Genomic DNA, 23,796 nt, shown 5'->3' on the forward strand with positions numbered 1-23,796 from the left:
TCCCCACAGGACAGGGTTTTTTGTCCCAATGGAAATGTTAGTGCAGTTAGCTGGCTAGTCAATGAGTGCGTTTACATGCACATAGGGAAAATCGAATTTCTGCCGTTGCTCGACTGAAATCGAAGTTCTAAATGCCATGGAAACACCTTAGCTAGGCTGAAATTGAACCAAACTTGATTTCTCGTAATCGAGCTACATGACCTAGATTATGCGATTGTAGCCGAGCTACTTAGTGCATGTAAACCCTATCGAGCTACATAGTCGAGCTACTTACTTCAGCGCTGCCCCTTCCGGAAATGACGAGTGACGAGACCACAAGCGGGAAACACGACAGCCTCGGTCGGCATGACAACAGTAGTAGTGAGCAGCAGAAGAGGTCAGGGGGAACAAACGAAGAAGAGAAAATGGCGAGCAGAAACGTGCACTTCTGGAGCAATGAGGAGACAGAGTTCATGCTCATTCAGCTTAAGGAGTTGAATATATTAAAATTCACGGACAGGAGAAAAACGCGCAATGGAGAACACAGACCTGATAACTTTGTTTACACTCTTGAATAGCTCTTCTTCATGACGACAACCGGAAGTGTACCAACACGATAGGGCGTGTAGCGCCACCTGTGGCTCGGGTGCACAATGTACCTCACACAATAGCTCGATTTCCTTGTGTGCATGTAGGATTGGATTTCTCTGGCACCCCTGCTGGGACCCTTTGCTCGATTACCGACAGCAGCTCGATTTGGATGTGCATGTAAACGTACTGAATGTTAGCTGTATCAGCTAGCTTAATGTTAGCTATCATTTAATTCAAACCCAGTAGGCCGACCTTATTGTAATGCCAAGAATGAGGTCAAGTCTGCTCTGATATTTATTGATTCCTTGTTTTGTCTGGTCTTTGCCAGTTTTCTGAAAGTAACATGGGAAATCTGTGTATGGGGAAGGAATAGTAGAAAGGAAAGTAATGGAGAGAGATGGATGTTATTCCAGGTGGATTGTGAAGGAAAGGGGGATAAAAGTTATGAAGTGGTAGAAATTGTGGTGGCACCAATGTAAGGAGTTCTATCTATAAATCTATTTGTTACCGTATACTAATCTGTAAATGTTACTGTAGTACCACCATTGCATGTAGGTTGACAAAACTGCACTTGTTCATTGTGTGACGTTATCTTTTATGTCATTGCTTGACACAGTGTGATGTTGTTATGAAGACTGCATGATGCCATGTCATTTTTGTTATGAGCATCACTAAATCGGAAAAAAGTAAAACGCACCCACTAAAGTCACTGTTGGTGGTTAACAAAATTGCACCTGTTCATTGTGTGAAGTTGTTTTTTATGTCTCACCGTTGTGTGATTTTGTGTTATGAAGTTTGCATGATGCCATGTCATGCCTGTTCATTGTGTGAAATTATGAATATTCTTATTTTTAAACATACAGTTGAGTGTCACTATTGCTTGGCACAGTGGCATGTTGTGTTACATCCAAAACTAAATAAAAAAGGAAACACAAAATAAAAAGTAAAATGCACCCATAAAGTCATTGTTGGTGATAAATTGTGTCACATTCATCTCATTATCTTAGGCGTAGCGGTGGGTTTAAAAACAGGCTGATGAATGTATGGACTAGTTGAATGAGGACGTATTGTTGAGTCTCTAAAATAGTCATTGAATTACGTGACTTTTGTAGGTAAAATTAGGTGTTTAACAACCTGTTAAAAATACACCAGAATGCAGGAAATGGCCTCTAATTAATTAAAATTTTTCTGGAGGAGGGGCAGCACGGTGGTGTAGTGGTTAGCGCTGTCGCCTCACAGCAAGAAGGTCCGGGTTTGAGCCCCGTGGCCGGCGAGGGCCTTTCTGTGCGGAGTTTGCATGTTCTCCCCGTGTCCGCGTGGGTTTCCTCCGGGTGCTCCAGTTTCCCCCACAGTCCAAAGACATGCAGGTTAGGTTAACTGGTGACTCTAAATTGAGCGTAGGTGTGAATGTGAGTGTGAATGGTTGTCTGTGTCTATGTGTCAGCCCTGTGATGACCTGGCGACTTGTCCAGGGTGTACCCCGCCTTTCGCCCGTAGTCAGCTGGGATAGGCTCCAGCTCGCCTGCGACCCTGTAGAACAGGATAAAGCGGCTAGAGATAATGAGATGAGATGCGATTTTCTGGAGGAGGACCCCCAGACCTCCCACCAGTGTGTCCTGCCCACATTAAAAATGCTTCTGACGCCCCTGCTTATGTGAGACTTCGAAACATGAAGTGTCAGCCAGGTGTCAGTGCCGCCATTTTGAAAACTGTTTTCCAAATGAAATATTGCACAAAAACGAGTTTAAATGACGATTACTGCCGACTTTTTTCAAACTTTCCTGATCGCTATCAAAACAAACAAAACTTCCGGCTTGATTACGTCAGCATTCGAAAGAGGGCGCGCACGTCTTTTGACAATGTTGGCAGATGTTGGTCACTTTGATTTCCACTGTACGTTTTACTTCCGTCCTACGAAGTCTCGCACAGGTCTCAACGAATCTCATTTGCAGCCATTGCTTTGAAATATACAGTGCCTTGAAAAAGTATTCATACCCCTTGAACTTTTTCACATTTTTCCACCTTACAACCACGAACTTAAAAGTTTTTTATTGAGATTTTATGTGATAGACCAACACAGAGTAGCCCATAATTGTGAAGTGAAACGAAAATGATAAATGGTCTTCAAAATTTTAAACAAATAAAAATCTGAAAAATGTGGTGTGCATTAGTATTCAGCCCCCTGTACTCTGATACCTCTAAATACAATCCAGTGCAATCAATTGCCTTCAGAAGTCATCTAATTAGTTAATCGAGTCCTACTGTGTGTAATTTACTCTCAGCATAAATACACTTGTTCTGTGAAGGCCTCAGTGGTTTGTTAGAGAACACTGAAGAACAAACAGCATCATGAAGACCAAAGAACTCACCAGACAGGTCAGGGATAAAGTTCTGGAGAAGTTTAAAGCAGGGTTAGGTTATAAAAAAAATATCCCAAGCTCTGAACATCTCAAGAAGCACTGTTCAGTCCATCATTCAGAAATGGAAAAAGTATGGCACAACTGCAAACCTACCAAGACATGGCCGTCCACCTAAACTGACAGAGCGAGCAAGGAGAGCACTGGTCAGAGAAGCAGCCAAGAGGCCCATGATCACTCTGGAGGAGCTGCAGAAATCCACAGCTCAGGTGGGAGAATCTGTGCACAGGACAACTATAAGTCGTACACTCCACAAATCTGGCCTTTTTGGAAGAGTGGCAAGAAGAAAGCCATTGTTGAAAGACAGGCATAAGAAGTCTCGTTTGCAGTTTGCCAGAAGCCATGTAGGGGACACAGCAAACATGTGGAAGAAGGTGCTCTGGTCAGATGAGACCAAAGTTGAACTTTTTGGCCTAAATGCAAAGCACTATGTGTGGCGGAAAACTAACACTGCTCATCACCCTGCACACACCATCTCCACTGTGAAACATGGTGGTGGCAGCATCATGCTATGGGGATGCTTTTCTTCAGCAGGGACAGGGAAGCTGGTCAGAGTTGATGGGAAGATGGATGGAGCTAAATACAGGGCAATCCTGGAAGAAAACCTGTTGGAGGCTGCAAAAGACTCGAGACTGGGAAGGAGATTCACCTTCCAGCAAGACAATGACCCTAAACGTACAGCCAGAGCTACAATGGAATGGTTTAGATCAAAGAATATTCATGTGTTAGAATGGCCCAGTCAAAGTCCAGACCTAAATCCCATTGAGCATCTGTGGCAAGACTTAAAAATTGCTGTTCACAGACGCTCTCCATCCAATCTGGCTGAGCTTGAGCTATTTTGCAAAGAAGAATGGGCAAAAATTTCAGCGTCTAGATGTGCAAAGCTGGTAGAGCTTTTTCGTTTCCGTTTCCGGTTGAGAGTACGTCGTGCACGTTCTGGCTGCCGCTTCTCACCGGAGCTCTTATTTTATTTCTTTTTCTATTTTTTTCTTTCCTGTGTGTTTGTGTAGTTTGGTGTTTGTTTGAGTGTTTTGTACGCCGGTTGTGGTGTAGCTCCGGACCCAGTTTGGGGCGTCGGTTCCCTCCAGGCCTTGGTTCGCTGTGGGTGATGCCTGTGCTCCCAGCTGTGGGCTGCAGTGAGCCTGTTGCTCATTTTACATCGTGGTTGTCCAGCGCTCTGTGCTTTTAACGCTTGGCGTGATGTTCCGAGCGATGTTGCTCGGTGGCGTCGCAGCGGCTGTGCAGGCGGTTTGGGACACACCAGCGCTCTGCGTGGCAGAGCTTCTCTGCTCGCTGTGTGGATCCACGGCGTGGTGTTCAAGCGATGTTGCTGACGGTGTCACGGCGGCGGTGCTGGAGATGTGGGACTTGTTTTCGTGCGCCTTTTGGTGGGACTGTGGCTGCTACACCACGGGAATTACATCCTGACCCCTACTTGGTGGACTTTTTACTTTTTATTATATTTTTATTTATTTCCTTGTCTATAATTGTAAAGCGTCCTTGGGTTTTTTGAAAGGCGCTATATAAATTTAACTTATTATTATTATAGAGACATACCACAAAAGACTTGCAGCTGTAATTGCAGCAAAAGGTGGCTCTACAAAGTATTGACGCAGGGGGGCTGAATACTAATGCACACCACATTTTTCAGATTTTTATTTGTTTAAAATTTTGAAGACCATTTATCATTTTCGTTTCAGTTCACAATTATGTGCTACTCTGTGCTGGTCTATCACATAAAATCTCAGTAAAAAAACTTTTAAGACTACGTTCAGACTGCACCCTGAAACGACCCATATCCGATTTTTTTGCCCATATGCGACCTGTATCCGATTTGTTATTGACAATCTGAACGACACAGATCCGATTTTTTCACATGCGACCCAGGCCGCTTGGATATGCGGTCCTAAATCCGATGCATATCCGATATTTTCACATGCGACTGCAGTCTGACCGGACAGGTCGCATTCATACGACCTACACGTCATCAACAAGAGACAAACGTCACTATTCTGCGTTGGCTAATCCCGCCTCTTTGGTGGAAAACAACAACATTTGTACAGTTTTCAGAATTTAAATAGACTTTTATAGAATTGATCAAGCTAATGGTGGATTTGGTAGGGACCTGGATGTTGATCTGTTAGCCTGATTAAATAAAACAGTTTCTATAACTGATTTATAACTTAAACCATCCTGTATTACAAGATAAGATTGTTCTGGAAATTTCCAGTAATTTGACACCTTCGGTCTCATTAGTCTGCTGCCCACATTAATCAGATTATTGTGTGAGTTCTGCCGCTGCCACAAAAACCACATCGCCAGGTCTCGCCTCATCTCCATAGCAAACTGCACTGGTGTTTCTGCACCTTGAGCCAGCGCTGAGAGAAGTTGCAGAATTCAGCTGGCTATAAACAATCTAAATAAATATTTATAAAAATGTAGAAAAAGTTTATTAATATGATGAAATAAATATGTGCAAATTATTAAGCCTGAATTAAGAGTTTGGTAATACAGCGGCCGTATCCCAAATGACTGCCTGCTGAAGCTCGAGTGCACTATATAGAGTTTAAAAATCCATTACTTCCTAGTAACATGTAGTGCACTTATATAGAAATTAGAGAGGCATTTAGGAGTCAACCCTCGTTACCAGGCTACACGTTTTCATTTCAGTTCAGAAACAAAAACACACACGAGACCTCACACTTTAACACTAACCAGATAATTAAACAAACAAACAAAAAAATCATTAAACATGAAGAGTGCGCTTTTTTTTTGTTTACGTATTGCGTAGATGTGCTTATTACGTGTCAATTTGCGCATGCGAGACACTTTTGGGTCGTTTTCCGTTCATATTGGAGATCGCATACAAGTCTCATATACCGTATTTTCCGGACTATACGTCGCTCCGGAGTTTAAGTCGCATCAGCCAAAAAATGCATTATGAAGACGAAAAAAACATATATACGTCGCACCGGACTATAAGTCGCACTTTTTTGAAGGGTTATTCTATCCATAGAATCTGTGATTGTATCTGATAAGCGGCGCGTGGTTACTGCGCGACTGCATTGTTTATTTAATAAACAAACAGCTGAGCAGTGATAACGCGCCCTTTGCCCTGTAAGTAGCCTAGTCTGATTATTTTAAATATCTACTACTATCTTTAATACTATCACTATCGTTATTACTAATAGCCTATATTATTATTATAACTAATATTAATAGCCTATTACTGATGCATTAATCAGTTTACTTTTAGAATATTTTTACCGGTAGGGCTTATTATCGCCCCATGGCTCTTTCATCTGTGTTATTAAAGCTGTAGTCATCATCGAGGAGTTTCATTCTTCATTTTTGTCGAATTTTATTTCATCAAATCAGAGGCCAAGTAGGCTATAGGTATATCATCTCCAAAGACAGGTACGGTAGTAAAAACAACCGTCTAGTGAAAAAAAAAAAAAAAAACCGCTTTTAAATACCCTACTTAAATCCTTAAAATGAGTCATTTAACTCATGTCTTGTGTGATCTGATCTCCAATGGTGAAATAAACCGGTTGTGATGAGTACAGTCTGTTATTTTAGAAGATAAATGTAATATATAATTTAATATATAGACTAATAAAAATTAATATTTTATAATATAATATCACGACATATTACTGTCTGTAACTGTTTGTCACTAAAGCGTTTTCTAAGATCATAATGTCTGATATTATTATTATTATTATTATTATTATTATTATTATTTTACACACACAATAAGCGCATGTGCTTTAAGTTATAGTAAACCATCCCCCGCCTTTTTTTTTTTTTTTTTGAGTCGCCGGACCCACCCACCTCCTGCGTTCCGGGACCTCCCACTTCACAAATTAAGCACTGCCTAAAATCACTACATAACTTATTTAAATAACTATAGCCCTATCATTAATAATAAAACACAGATCAATCAAGTTTATCAAGCTGATGATTTCACTCCAAATCAGCAAATCCATTGAATTCCTCATCCTCGGTGTCGCTTCTGAACAACTCTGCCTCCAGCGGCAGATGAAGCGCCGTTTCCTCTTCTTCTGCGTGGCTGTCGTCAGACTCAGCATCAGCTCCAGTTATTCCGCGGTGAAAAAAAAAACCAAAAACATATATACGTCGCACCGGAGTATAAGTCGCATTGCCAGCCGAACCATGAAAAAAAGTGCGACTTATAGTCCGAAAAATACGGTAATTGGTAATGTGAACGGCCTAACAAAAAAATCGGATTTCACAACAAATCGGATATGGGTCGTTTCAGGTTGCAGTCTGAACGTAGTGCAAGTTCGTGGTTGTAAGGTGGAAAAATGTGAAAAAGTTCAAGGGGTATGAATACTTTTTCAAGGCACTGTAGACTGTTATATTACAGAGCATATTTCAAACACTCATAACTTGCTATAGCAGTGACAAAATAGCGATCAAAAATGCATTCCGATATTTAATAAAATAAGATCAATAGAATTTTGATCATAAAAAATTTGCCTCCAGTTCTCCTTTAAAGACTCGGACTTGAACACTGGGGACTCGAGACTGGACTTGGACTCGAGGTTTAGTGACTTGAATACAACACTGCCTAGTACTATATTTTACTCACAATGTTCAGGAGTCCCTTTCTAGCATTTCACAAGTATTTTTTCGCTGCTATATCCTAGAATTTTCCGCAAACGTTCCTGGTGTCATTCTAATATTTTTCTAGCGTTTCTCCTGGTGTATTCCTGCCCCTTCCTGTGGTTTTCCTCATACATATTCCTGGTGTCTTTAACATTTTCTGGTGCATTCTTGGATCTTCTTACTATTTTCCTCACACATTCTGGTGTCTCTCTAGAACTTTCCACGTTTTTTTTTCTTACTGATATATAATTTTTCCTTTTCCTAGCGTATTCCTGGTCTATCCTTGTGTCTTCGCTGTGTTTTCCTGTTTACTTTCTGTTGCCTTCCTAGTCTTATCCGTATCCTTGATTCTCCATGATGTTTTCCTGGTATCCTTACGCAGTGTTTCTGTTTTAGTCCCTTTGTTTTGCTGATGTCTTTCTGGTTGTTTCCTGTTTCTTTTTGGTATCTTCCTGGTGTTTTTTTTTTTTTTCTGTTCTCCTGATCATATTCTTCTGCAGTTCTGTGCAAAAGTCTGAGGCACATGTAAAGAAATGCTGTCGACCAAAAACAGTTTAAAAAATAATTCAAAATGTTTCAACATTAAAAAATACTATAAACAGTAATCAGTAAGCAGTAATAAATGAAACAAAGTCGATATTGGGTGCGAGACGACCCTTTGGTTTAATCTCCGGTCCAGTGAGTGCAGTTTTATGCGGAAATGAGCTGTAGGTTTTACTGAGCATCTTACAGAACCAGCCGCAGTTCTTCTGGACACTTTGACCGTCACACTCGCTTCTTCATTTTACACCAAAACCCAGCAGCCTTCATTATGTTTTATTTTTTTTTTTTAATCTGAAAAGTGCGTCTTATGGAATACGCTGCTCAGACATATTATAAACTTTATTTTTTCTGTAACATTTAATTTTGTGCTGGAAAAAAATGTAATGTTTGGAACTCTAAAATGTTTTTATAATCAAGTCAAGTCTACTTTATTGTCAAATATGCTATACATGCTCGACATACAGCACAGATGAAATTTCAGTCCTCTCTGACCCACGGTGCAAACCGGCAGTGCAATAAATAATGTAGATGTTATAAAATAGAAATCTATAACAGTTTGTATGAATAAAAAAAAAACCAGCGTGCCTAAGACTTTTGCACAGTACTGTACCGTATTTTTTATATTAGCTATACATCAGTTTACAGCTCAGACAATAAGAAACACATTTTTAATGATATTTTGGCATTTTTAAAGTCTGTATAATGTTAACATGCAGTTTTTTTCTCATGCACACGTTAAAAGATTCAGCCTAATAGCAGGTGAAAGCCTGATTCAGGTGTGATTTTAGCCACACGCTGCACATCGAGGCCGTTCATTGTCTCGCTGCAGTCACCCGTAGCCCTTTAGGCATGACTGAGTTTCGTCTGGTTTCCGTTAATGTCTGTGTTTGTTCCAGTTTTGACTCTCCGCCTCCTGCTCTCGGGCGTCTCCCATATCAGATCCACACACTCCCTGTATTAGACAAGGTATTATGGGATGGATGTCAGATGGCTCCATATAATACAAGTGATCAAAACAGCGAATTTGTTGGACCTTTCCGCTCAAGCTGGGTGTTTTTCTGTAAAAAAAAAACCCAAAAAACAAACACCACCAACAAGAACAAAAAACAGAAAATCAGTCACTCGAGTGCCAGATCCGCCGCATCCTTTCGTGCATTCTGATCTACAGCTGTTTTTGTTTCTGATCAGGGAAGAACCGAGCAATTCCAGCGTTATGGACGTGACACTTGAACTCAAAATGGCAACAAATGACCCAGTGCATGTTTTATTGTCTCCCAGTATTTAAACAGGTGTTGCATATTTTAAGGCTGTACCATACTGGAGAAGTGATAGAACAAGAACAATTCCCATAGTACATCTAGGGCATGCCAGAAAATGCCAATAAAAGATGCGTTATGGACGTGACAGAAAAAGTATCACTTTTCTTGGGTGACTGTACATTTTTATCAAACTCTGTGAAATTGTAAACCTAATGTCGAAATGGAGAGATCCATTTGATAGAGGGGTCCAAGGTGAATATTAAAAAATCTTTGTTTAAAATATTTTGTATTTCATGCAGAGTTTCGGAAGGAAAAGTCAGCGTTATGGATGTGACGAAATTCCGTTACGGATGTGACGCGTCTGAAATAGACATGGCGTATGTTTAGAAAATCAGCAATTTAACCACCATAACCCTTTGAAAAACTCTAAATATCAGCTAAAACTATCAAAGTTCTTAAATAATATTTAGGATGGCTATTGTTTTGCTGTTTTGTGGATTTTTGCATACATTTCTGTGGCTTGTGGCAATAATATAGAATTGTACATGATCAAAGTTGATTTTAGCTTGGGTTTTACATTATAAGAAAGAAAGACTGACAGTGACATATTAGGTGATCAAAATATTTATTTATGTATGTATTTATTTATTTGTTTATTGATTTAGTTTGAGGGGCGGCACGGTGGTGTAGTGGTTAGCGCTGTCGCCTCACAGCAAGAAGGTCCTGGGTTCGATCCCCGGGGCCGGCGAGGGCCTTTCTGTGTGGAGTTTGCATGTTCTCCCCGTGTCCGCGTGGGTTTCCTCCGGGTGCTCCGGTTTCCCCCACAGTCCAAAGACATGCAGGTTAGGTTAACTGGTGACTCTAAATTGAGCGTAGGTGTGAATGTGAGTGTGAATGGTTGTCTGTGTCTATGTGTCAGCCCTGTGATGACCTGGCGACTTGTCCAGGGTGTACCCCGCCTTTCGCCCGTAGTCAGCTGGGATAGGCTCCAGCTTGCCTGCGACCCTGTAGAAGGATAAAGCGGCTACAGATAATGAGATGAGATGAGATGATTTAGTTTGTTTATTTTGAAATTTGGGATCTCCTGTGAGGTTGACATTTACATGGAATTGCCCAACCCACGGTTCTGCTGTACCGTAGTCATTTCGCTCTAGATTTTCTGCATTGTTTGTTGCTTGGTGGCTGTCCAGTAACTTGGCTCAGGTGTGGCATGAGAACTTTATCACTATCACATTAACATGTCAGTCATAAATTAACCTGACTCAGGAATCATCTTGGATTAAAAAAACAAAACAAAACAGGTTTTAAGGCCCACTTTACACGGGGACGGTCTGAAACAAAAACGCAAAAGTCCGTTTTCGTTCTCACTTTTTTTCCGTGTCTACACGACCGTTTTCAAGGAGGAAATCTGCGTCTATACGGTGACGCATAAACGTGTGGCATTCAATCGGATGTGCATGCCAGGCGGCTAGGCGGTGCTGTGAAAGACTTCTGCTATGTCTGCACGCATGCGCAACGTCTTCCGTCTTGTCTGATCTGCACATCTGCGCCGCGAAAACTTTGACTACTCTGGCTATGGTAAGTAAGAAAGTAAGTAAAAAAGTAAGAGCATACTATACCCGCCTCTGTTCATTAACGGTATATGTGCAGATTCGGTATAGATGTTCGAAGGACTCCTGGACGTTTATTAAAGCTGCCAGAGCAGCTTGAAGGTCCGTTGGATCGATGTAATCAGACATGCTCTTACTTTTTTACTTACTTTCTTACTTCCCGGGCTGGCATGTACAGTATATGACATATGTATGACGTAAATGCGTACCCGACGTGAGCAGATCCGAGCAGAGTTTGGCGTATTGGGTAGTTTAGACGGATATGCAGGGGGGCTGTTTTTAACTTATCCACTCTGGAAGGCGTTTTCAAATTTTCCGTTTTTCAGCCTCGGAAACGCCGTCCCCGTGTAGACGAAAGGCACTTCCGATAAAATATTTAGTCGTTTTTACCCGACAGCGTCCTCGTGTAAACGGGTCCTTAATCTCGGAGAGGAAGCTCATAATGTGGCTCAATATGTCAAGAATTAAACACATGCAACAGGAAAATAATCAGCGATGTGTTGAAGTAACAAAGTCTGAAGAGTTTTATTCCTCTTATACCACAGCAACATTCCAAATACATCTCAATTACTAATGTTTAAAATGAATTATTAATTAGCAATAGCATTGTGTGGTTTTTTTTTTATCCATTTATAGTTACTTTTAATGTGAAATGTCCATGAAACAAGTTCTCACTTAGATAAATTATAGCAGATATAAACAGTTGTGTAAACTTCCTCGTTCAGTCAAAGTGAATCTGTTCCATTCAATCTATCTAAGTATGGTGAAATCGGCAGCGCAGCTCCTCTGAGAGGCCTCCGAGACTCACGAGGAGCAGAACAGGATTAACGTTACTCCTCTACCTCTAGGTAGGCTTGTGACGGGTGATGGGAAATCAGCTCATGGAGCGAGTGGGATTAGTAATAATAATAAACTAGATAGACTGTCCCTGTGGGGCGGCACGGTGGTGTAGTGGTTAGCGCTGTCACCTCACAATAAGAAGGTTCTGGGTTCGAGCCCCGTGGCCGGCGAGGGCCTTTCTGTGTGGAGTTTGCATGTTCTCCCCGTGTCCGCGTGGGTTTCCTCCAGGTGCTCCGGTTTCCCCCACAGTCCAAAGACATGCAGGTTAGGTTAACTGGTGACTCTAAATTGACCGTAGGTGTGAATGTGAGTGTGAATGGTTGTCTGTGTCTATGTGTCAGCCCTGTGATGACCTGGCGACTTGTCCAGGGTGTACCCCGCCTTTCGCCTGTAGTCAGCTGGGATAGGCTCCAGCTTGCCTGCGACCCTGTAGAACAGGATAAAGCGGCTAGAGATAATGAGATGAGATGAAAAAAATCATGAAAATTGACAGAGTTATACATTATTGAAACACACCCCCCCCCCCCACACACACACACAGACACAATTTTTCATGGATCATTCTGGATCAGTGATCCAGATCAGCACCAAAAGTCATAGCAACATAATTCAGCCCAGAGGTTTTCTTCATGTGAAATTTGGTGGTGATTGGTTGAAAACCGAGGGAGAAATAGCTTCCTAAAAATGTTAGGAGAATAATAATAATAAGAAGAAGAAGACTGTTCTATCAGTCCGTGGTCGCCAGTGTCCTGTTTTACACCGTGGTGTGCTGGGGGGGCAGCACATCCAAGAAGGACACATCCAGGCTGGACCTGTTGCTTATTGCCTAAAAATAATTTATCTTTATCTTCATATAAATATAGTTGCAAAAATAAATGAATAAAATGTTTCCATAAAAGAAAATCTAAATATGATGGAAATAGCTCAACATATAATAATGAAACATGAATATGATCAGTTGTAGTATATAAAATTTATCCATAAGCAGCCCAAAACAAAAACGTTTTAACCAAAGACTTAAAATTATCAAAATTCTTCTCGTGTCCAATTTTCATGAGAAAGAGCGTTAAAAAGTTTCGGCGCTGCAGCAGCGAAGGCCCTGTTGCCAAGAGTCTTCTTGGTTCTTGCATTAAAAGATTTAAGAAGGATATCGTTATTTCTGCGTAAAGAGGATGCATTACCTCAACTCGGCTACATGTATAAGTTGGTGCAAGACCATTCATCACTTTAAAAGTTAGAGTTTAAAGCTTAAATTGTACAGTACTCGGGGTAAATGATTAAGAATAATATTTCAGGTCGCCTGTAGCTACGCTTCCTGCAGGAAAGTGTGAACACCAATAGTTGAGGTTCAGAAACTCGTACATTTGTTGCACCAAAATCTATCTATTTTTATTGCCTTGATATTCACTGGATATGAGCAATCGCGTGCTCTGATTGGCTACTCTACTACTAGGATATCAGCTCATATACCGTGAGGAGAGAAAAACAAAATGGCGGCGCGTGTTGCTGAACCAACCGAGGACGAAACAAAAACTCTACTCGAAAACAAAACCACAAAAATACAAAAAGAAAAAGCAATAAGATATGGAATAAAAGTATCTGATGGTAAGAAAGTATCTTTTTTTAATTTTTCAAGAATTATTATTATCGCATTTTTCACAAATTGCTCCTGTCATTTCGCCGGTTTGTTTACATTCTAAGCGGAAATTATTTTGTCGAGCGTTTTGTATAAAGTTTTTATTTATCGAATTGGTAAAAAATAAAAATGCTCTGTTTCTCAAAATCCAGTGAATGTGGATAGAATAAAACAGTTATTCCACTCAATCTCATTGTAGATAGATTATAGACAACTCGGTGCTACGCGCCTCGTTGGCTATCAGCTCATGTACGACTCGATTTCGTGGAATAACTGTTAAATGTAAGATGTTGAAGTGAAGCAGGAGATGAAGTGATGTCCTGCCAGTGAACCAGCCACTGAAGGAGGAAGTGACATCATAACTGAAGACCCACCTTGATGAGAGGACTGAAAGATTGCATTCTTAATTATATTTTGGCGCCATAGGGCAATAGACTGCGGAGCTCTTTCACCGTTTATGCACTGCCATTAGAATAAAGAAGCAAAAGAAAAGTTAATTAGTGGAATTTATTGCCTTCTTAATGCGTTCAATATCAAAGAGTAAATAGTGTAGAATAAAAATACTAAATACAACCCTGATTCCAAAAAAGTTGGGACAAAGTACAAATTGTAAATAAAAATGGAATGCAATAATTTACAAATCTCAAAAACTGATATTGTATTCACAATAGGACATAGACAACATTTCAAATGTCGAAAATGAGACATTTTGAAATTTCATGCCAAATATTGGCTCATTTGAAATTTCATGACAGCAACACATCTCAAAAAAGTTGGGACAGGGGCAATAAGAGGCTGGAAAAGTTAAAGGTACAAAAAAGGAACAGCTGGAGGACCAAACTGCAACTCATTAGGTCAATTGGCAATAGGTCATTAACATGACTGGGTATAAAAAGAGCATCTTGGAGTGGCAGCGGCTCTCAGAAGTAAAGATGGGAAGAGGATCACCAATCCCCCTAATTCTGCGCCGACAAATAGTGGAGCAATATCAGAAAGGAGTTCGACAGTGTAAAATTGCAAAGAGTTTGAACATATCATCATCTACAGTGCATAATATCATCAAAAGATTCAGAGAATCTGGAAGAATCTCTGTGCGTAAGGGTCAAGGCCGGAAAACCATACTGGGTGCCCGTGATCTTCGGGCCCTTAGACGGCACTGCATCACATACAGGCATGCTTCTGTATTGGAAATCACAAAATGGGCTCAGGAATATTTCCAGAGAACATTATCTGTGAACACAATTCACCGTGCCGTCCGCCGTTGCCAGCTAAAACTCTATAGTTCAAAGAAGAAGCCGTATCTAAACATGATCCAGAAGCGCAGACGTCTTCTCTGGGCCAAGGCTCATTTAAAATGGACTGTGGCAAAGTGGAAAACTGTTCTGTGGTCAGACGAATCAAAATGTGAAGTTCTTTATGGAAATCAGGGACGCCGTGCCATTCGGACTAAAGAGGAGAAGGACGACCCGAGTTGTTATCAGCGCTCAGTTCAGAAGCCTGCATCTCTGATGGTATGGGGTTGCATTAGTGCGTGTGGCATGGGCAGCTTACACATCTGGAAAGACACCATCAATGCTGAAAGGTATATCCAGGTTCTAGAGCAACATATGCTCCCATCCAGACGACGTCTCTTTCAGGGAAGACCTTGCATTTTCCAACATGACAATGCCAAACCACATACTGCATCAATTACAGCATCATGGCTGCGTAGAAGAAGGGTCCGGGTACTGAACTGGCCAGCCTGCAGTCCAGATCTTTCACCCATAGAAAACATTTGGCGCATCATAAAACGGAAGATACGACAAAAAAGACCTAAGACGGTTGAGCAACTAGAATCCTACATTAGACAAGAATGGGTTAACATTCCTATCCCTAAACTTGAGCAACTTGTCTCCTCAGTCCCCAGACGTTTACAGACTGTTGTAAAGAGAAAAGGGGATGTCTCACAGTGGGAAACATGGCCTTGTCCCAACTTTTTTGAGATGTGTTGTTGTCATGAAATTTAAAATCGCCTAATTTTTCTCTTTAAATGATACATTTTCTCAGTTTAAACATTTGATATGTCATCTATGTTCTATTCTGAATAAAATATGGAATTTTGAAACTTCCACATCATTGCATTCCGTTTTTATTTACAATTTGTATTTTGTCCCAACTTTTTTGGAATCAGGGTTGTAAATAAATAACCCTATTTCACAACTGCAGTAATCCATACAGTATTATGTCAAGAACTGAACAACTCAGTAAAGAGAAAGGACATCCATCATCACTTTAAGACCTGAAGTGACTTTTAATTAATAAAAATAAAGAACGAACCACTGAATTAAAAGGTGTGTCCGAAACTTTGACTCGTTCTGTACACACACTCGAACTCGCGCACACCTTGGGGGAATTTTTGGCAGCACGAATGAGCTGTGTGAGGCTTTCTCAGGTGAAGCAAACAGCAGGCACACAACAGCGATATTACCATCTCATTCACACACACACTCGACACAGGACACAAACTGACACGTCCACACTGTCTTTCAAACAAACACAGACTCTCTCAAGTACACACACGTCCACATGCACAAGCACACATTTTCATTCTCAAAAAGCACACACCCCAAGTCTTTCTCAAACACACACATTGGCCCATTCTCTCCCTGCACACACACACACCCTGTACACACACAGACACCTCTCTCTCTCTCTTCTTCATTATGTCAGTGACAGGTATTTTAAGCAGACAGTCACAGGAGGCAGACACACTCACACACTCATTCTGCTGTAATGCAGTGCCTCAGATGGTAAACAGAGGGAGAACACTGACGTTACAGACACATGTGTGAATGTCAGGCTCAATTAACATTCTTTTACTCAGCACATACTGAACCTCTTCTTTCATTAACACAGCATGAGAAAGTCATCAAATCTTGGGAAAGGCATTGTAGGGTTAGCATGCACCACCCTACACCACAAAACACCAACATTCATCATCTCACACCATCATTCACCATCAAACACTAGCATTCACCATCAAACACCAACATTCACCATCAAACACCGGCATTCACCATCAAACACCATTATTCATCATCTCACACCATCGTTCACCATCAAAAACTAGCATTCACCACAAAATACTAACGTTCACCATCATAGACCAGCATTCACCATCAAACACCAATATTCATCATCTCACACCATCAAACACCAGCATTCACCATCAAACACCAATATTCATCATTTCACACCAACATTCACCATCAAACACCAGCATTCACCACAAAATACCAACGTTCATCATTGCACACCAACATTCACCATCAAACTCCAACATTAAACTCCAACATTCACCATCCTAACTCCAACATACACCATCAAACACCATTATTCACCGTCACCATTCACCATCAAACTCCCATCGTTCATCATCAAACACCAGCATTCACCATCAAACACCATTATTCACCGTCACCATTCACCATCAAACTCCATCGTTCATCATCAAACGATAACATTCATCAGCAATTGTTCAAAATCCAGCAGGAACATTCACTGTCAACACTAACATTCACTATCAAATCAACATGTACCACTAAACAATAACATTCATTGTCAAACATGAAGATCAAACACCAACGTTCACCATCTAATGTCAAGAATCACCATCAAATACTACACTGTCCCCAAAAGCACTATCAGACACCAAAATTCACAGACATGAAATATTCACCACCAAACGCCATTAAATGCAATAAAACACCGACATTCACCATCGGCAAACAACATTCACCATCCCACAAGACACACTGTTAAACATTAACACTAAAACAGCCCATGATGTATTCATCTAACACCAATAAATACCACAAAACACCAACATTCCCCATACCAGCACCGCACACGGTCATTAACGCTAAATCACACCAACATTTATTCACCATCAAATGGCAACACTCATGGAGCAATGCTTCTGTTTATTGATGTGGGCATGTGGTTTAAAAATCAGACCTTCCTTTCTGTCTGCATGGAGCATGCAACTACAATTAGAAGTAATTTTTAAAGTTTCCCTCACAGCAGCTCAGTGGTTAAGCATCTATGCTAGTGACCACAAGGTTAGGAGTTCAAATCCCAAGTGTGTCATAGGTTCATTGATGGGATGTCAACCCTCGACTCGTCAGCTCTGTGCTCAGAATGGATCGTGTCGGACTTGCGAATCAAACAGCGGTCAGAATAAACATGAAGTAATTCACTTCCGGTTCATTTGGTTTTGAGGTTGACCACACACCTCATGAATTTGGAAAGCATGAGCCAATAGGACATGAGAGGGCGGGGCTATGATGGGGGAACTGACCATTTTTTGATTAACAGCTACACCAGACTTTTGCCGTCGTGTTATATCGCTTAAGCGTCACAAACATTTGCAAACAACCAAATGTTGCCGTTACCATTACCTAGCCTGAAAAATGAAATCATGCCACACCCACAGGAAGCTCCACCCTAGCAAAGAAAAAAAAAACTTGAGGAGAGAATCTGCTGTGGCATCACTTTGGATAAAACAGTGGCCGTATTCCTCTCGTTCGACTCCACACATGAAAGCAAGACGCTCTTTTCATGTTCTTCATCTTCTCCTCAAAGGACACCCATAACTCCTAATCCTCTCTTCCGCGAAGCTGAATCTGTCCCTCTTTTCTCTCCTCTGTTGTTCTGTTGTTCCGAGTCCGAGCTCCGAACGCCCTTCTAATTATTCCATTTGGGTTTCGCATACCTCCTCAGCCTTTAATTACGGAGTCGTGTTGCTCCCTGAGGTGAAGCCATTCATCTCTGCAAACTCAATCATGTCACGACACGGCCTCAGTCACTCACACAGTGCATGCTTGCGGCTTTCCCCCAGCCAGAACACACGCACGCGCACACACAAATGCCCAGTGGAAGTTTAACATCAGATGTGTTTAGTAAGAAAATCTGTGACTTTTTTTTTCCCTCTCAGAACTTGGTGTTCCCCGATTCAAGATTTATTTCAACATCCTTTTAATTCACAAAACATCTCTCTCTGGTTCACATTTTCAATGTCATATCCGTTATAAATCTTCAACGACTAAACCTCTAGCGCAGAAATAAAACAAATATGGATCCGGTCAGAAGCGGCCCACTCCAACCCAGAATCCCCACTCAAAGCTCTTCAGCTCTTCTGGACAGAATTACAGCCGATTCATATTTTCATGGTGTTTTATATTGCGGTAAATCCTTCTCAGAAAGAACTAATTAATATCTCTGTGAAGCGCCGCCAGCTGTCGTAACTTTAAAAAAGTGAAACACATGTAAACTGGTGCTGGTTAAAGTGTGCACGAGGAAAAGCACCCTTCAATAAAAGAACAAGCGAATGGATTTGATGAAAGATGACATGCTTTCTCAAACGGGTTAATTACAGAGAAGAGCGATGGAGAACCAGGAGAAACCTGAAGGATGGAGCAAGTGAGAGGGTGAGTGAAGGAGTGAGAACATGATCATATAAAATGAGGGGTTGTTGACAATAGTGACAGAGAGATTTAATGAGTGAGACAGCGAGGGTTGAAGTGAGACGTGACTGTGTAAGTAAAAGAGAAAGTGAAGAAGGGAGTCCAGATGTTCATGATGAAGTGAAGAACCAAGTGTCGAAGTGAATGAAGGATTGAGGAAAAGAGTCAGTCGGTGATTTAGTGAGTGAATGGATTCATGATTTGTTTTGCCAGAGAGGAGGTAGGTGAATGAGTGAAAGAATCGGTGTGTCATTCGGTGAGTCAGTAAGTGAGTGAAGGAATTGGTGAGTCAAGCAGTGAGTGAATCAATGAGTGAGTGAGTGAGTGAATCAGAGAGTGAGTCAGTTACTGAGTGAGTGAATCAGTCTGTCAGTGACTGAAAGAATCTGTGAATCAAACAATGAGTCAGTCAGTGAGTGACTGAATAAGTGAGCAAGTTGAATCAGGCAGAGTAGGTGAATCAGTGAGTCAGCCAGTGAGTGAGGGAATAAGTGATTCAGTGAGTGAATCAGTGAGTCAGTCAATAGTTCAGTGAATGATTAATTGATTTAGTCAGTGAATGAATCAGTGAGTCAGGCAGAGAGTGAGGGAATAAGTGATTCAGTGTGTCAGTGAGTGAATCAGTGAGTCAGGCAGAGAGTGAGGGAATAAGTGATTCAGTGTGTCAGTGAGTGAATCAGTGAGTCAGGCAGAGAGTGAGGGAATAAGTGATTCAGTGTGTCAGTGAGTGAATCAGTGAGTCAGGCAGAGAGTGAGAGAATAAGTGATTCAGTGAGCGAATTAGTGAGTCAGTCGGTAATTTAGCGAATGAGCGATTTAGTCAGTGAGTGAATCAGTGAGTCATACAGTGAGTGAGGGAATAAATGATTCAGTGCATCAGTGAGTGAATCAGTGAGTCAGGCAGAGAGTGATAAAATAAGTGATTCAGTGTGTCAGTGAGTGAATCACTGAGTCAGGCAGAGAGTGAATCAGTCAGTCAGTCAGTAATTCATTGAATGAGTGATGTAGTTGGTGAGTGAACCAGTGAGTCAGGCACTGAGTGAGGGAATAAGTGATTCAGTAAGTGAATCAGTGAGCAAATTAGTGAGTCAGTCAGTAATTTAGCGAATGAGTGAGTTAGTCAGTGAGTGAATCAGTGAGTCATACAGTGAGGGAGGGAATAAATGATTCAGTGAATCAGTGAGTTAGTGAGTCAGTCAGTCAGTAATTTAGTGAATGAGTAATTGATTTAGTGAGTGAATGAATAAATGTGTGTGATTTCATTGTGATAATATGTGCAAATCATTTTTATTGTTTTGGCAGAACATTGTGGTGTGAACACTGCTTTTCTTTCTCTTTTTGTGGGAACCACACACACACACACACACACACACACACACACACAGACTTGTATATACAATTTGTCTTCATATTCCCTGTCTGAATAACACACACTTATGCTTTTTTATCACAAGATATTTATGTGTGTGTGTGTGTATGTGTGTGTGTGTGTGTGTGTGTGTGTGTGTGTGTGTGTGTGTGTGTGTGTGTGTGTTTTCTGCCCCAACCTGGTGGGTGAGATATAGTGTAAATTTGTTTTAGAAACAAGAAACACGCAGAATCCTACACACACACACACACACACACACACACGCGCGCGCACACACCCTTCCTCTAGTAGACTTTCTGTCTGTAATTAGGTTATGTTGTTAGCAAGCGTGGTGTTGGTGAAGACAGACACGCTGCTTTGTTTTTGCCAAGCGGCGCACTGAGGGCGCCAACTTTTGATGTTTGATGTTGTTATTTGTGATTATTCTCTCTCTCTCTCTCTCTCTCTCGCTCTCTCTCTCTCTCTCTCTCTGGGAAAGAATTTTAAGACTTTATGAGAAGCAGTGGAGCATAATGGAGTTATTTTCTGTACCAGCTGCTTTAGTAACTGCAGTTTCTGTATCTGTCAAAGGTCCCTGTCTTCTGACTGTGGAAACATTTTAAAGTCTTACATATTTTCATTTTATGCCATTAATCACAAAAATGTGTAAATTAAAACTTTGGATAATACATTGATACAATAAAACATCCAATGAAGCCTCATTTTATCATTATTCTGAATTTATAATACCAGAATTTAACAAGTAGAACTAATCTTCTCTCTCTCTCTCTCTCTCTGTCTCTCTCTCTCTCTCTCTCTGTTTCTCAGTGCCAGGGATTCTCGGTTGTTTTAAGGATAACGGTGATCCTCCTCCTCTCTCTAAGAGCTACCAGACGTCTCAGAAGCTCACTGTGCAGAGCTGCATCAGTCTCTGTCGCAACCAGAGATACAAGGTGAGCAGTGCATCATGGGAAACCTGACCCTTCCTGGGTTGAGCTATGGGCTGGACACAATCAAACTAACGCTGTTTACTTGATGAGGACACTACATCTGGCCTTTTGATGCAGTTCAGGTATCATTCCTATATCTGGAATTTCTATCCATCAAAATGCAAGTGGAAATGCATGAAAAGGATACAAATTTAATACAGATTTAAATAATGGAAACCCTTTCAGGAGGTCTGGGAAGTGTATTAGCCTGACAGTACAAACATCTAAACACAGATGTTGCAATGGTAACAATGTCTTGTATGGTGAATATTCCACATAAATGGATGAAATAAATGTGTTGCTGCTTAACAAAGAACATTGATATGGTGATGTTTAGAAAGGACATGTTTATGGAAGGAGACTCCAGTTTCAGTGCTTTGTAACAATCTGAATAAGGGCCTGTGTCCACCAGGTGCATATTTTGTGCCAACTGTCATTTTCAGAGCATTTTCAAAGTGATTCTTTCAAGTGATTCTTGTTGCTAAGATAGAAAAAAAAACATTGAGCACTTCCACATTCCTTCAAACACCAGCATCCATCATCAAACGCCATCATTTACCATCAAACACCAGCATCCGCCATCAAACGCCATCATTCACCATCAAACACCAGCATTCACCATCAAACGCCATCATTTACCATCAAACACCAGCATTCACCATCAAACGCCATCATTTACCATCAAACACCAGCATCCGCCATCAAACGCCATCATTTACCATCAAACACCAGCATTCACCATCAAACGCCATTACTCACAATCCAACACTAACATTCACTATCAAACACCATCATTCATCATCAAACACTAACATTCACCATCAAACACCATCATTCACCATCAAATGCCATCATACACCATCAAACACTAACATTCACCATCAAACACTAACATTCACCATCATTCACCATCAAACGCCATCATTCACCATCAAACACCAGCATTCACCGTCAAACGCCATTACTCACAATCCAACACTAACATTCACTATCAAACACCATCATTCATCATCAAACACTAACATTCACCATCAAACACCATCATTCACCATCAAATGCCATAATTCACCATCAAACACTAACATTCACCATCAAACACTAACATTCACCATCAAACACCAACATTCACCATCAAACACCAGCATTCACCATCAAACACCATCATTCACCATCAAACGCCATCATTCACCATCAAACACCAGCATTCACCATCAAACACCATCATTCACCATCAAACGCCATCATTCACCATCAAACACCAGCATTCACCGTCAAACGCCATTACTCACAATCCAACACTAACATTCACTATCAAACACCATCATTCATCATCAAACACTAACATTCACCATCAAACACCATCATTCACCATCAAATGCCATCATTCACCATCAAACACTAACATTCACCATCAAACCCTAACATTCACCATCAAACACCATCATTCACCATCAAACACCATCATTCACCATCAAATGCCATAATACACCATCAAACACTAACATTCATCATCAAACACCATCATTCATCATCAAACACCAACATTCACCATCAAATGCCATCATTCACCATCAAACACTAAAATTCACCATCAAACACTAACATTCACCATCAAACACCATCATTCACCATCAAACACCATCATTCACCATCAAATGCCAGCATTAACCATAAAATGCCATCATTCACCAACAAAGGCCATCATTCGCCATCAAACGCTAACATTCACCATCAAATGCCAGCATTCAACATCAAACACCAGCATTCAACATCAATTGCCATCAATCACCATCAAACAGCAGCATTCACCATCAAACACTAACATTCATTGTAAAACTCCAACATTCATCATTAAACACTTACATTCACCATCAAACACCAGCATTCACCATCAAACACTAACATTCACTGTCAAACTCCAACATTCACCATCAAATGCCAGCATTCACCATCAAACACCAGCATTCACTGTCAAACACTAGCATTCATCATCAAACACCAGCATTCAACATCAAGTGCCATCATTCACCATCAAACACCAGCATTCACCATCAAACACTAACATTCACTGTCAAACTCCAACATTCACCATCAAATGCCAGCATTCACCATTAAACAGTAACATTCACCATCAAACACCAGCATTCACTGTCAAACACTAGCATTCACCATCAAACTCCAGCATTCAACATCAAACACTAGCATTCACCATCAGACTCCAGCATTCAACATCAAACACTAGCATTCACCATCAAACTCCAGCATTCACCATCAAACACTAACATTCACTGTCAAACTCCAACATTCACCATCAAATGCCAGCATTCACCATTAAACAGTAACATTCACCATCAAACACCAGCATTCACTGTCAAACACTAGCATTCACCATCAAACACCAGCATTCAACATCAAACACTAGCATTCACCATCAGACTCCAGCATTCA

The 23,796-nt window shown here is 40.9% G+C and overlaps 1 protein-coding gene across 2 annotated transcripts in view; it reads left to right on the forward strand.

Moving 5' to 3' along the window:
* kremen1 (kringle containing transmembrane protein 1) overlaps window positions 1-23,796 on the forward strand; it is a 143,671-nt gene that overhangs the window by 105,853 nt on the left and 14,022 nt on the right. For both annotated transcript variants that reach the window (XM_060907472.1, XM_060907474.1), the window contains exon 4: window positions 21,188-21,312. In XM_060907472.1, the coding sequence (XP_060763455.1) occupies window positions 21,188-21,312 (125 nt within the window). The remainder of the gene's footprint in view (window positions 1-21,187; window positions 21,313-23,796) is intronic.

This window comes from Neoarius graeffei, chromosome 24, assembly GCF_027579695.1.
Source record: "Neoarius graeffei isolate fNeoGra1 chromosome 24, fNeoGra1.pri, whole genome shotgun sequence".
Taxonomy (NCBI): Eukaryota; Metazoa; Chordata; class Actinopteri; order Siluriformes; family Ariidae; genus Neoarius; species Neoarius graeffei.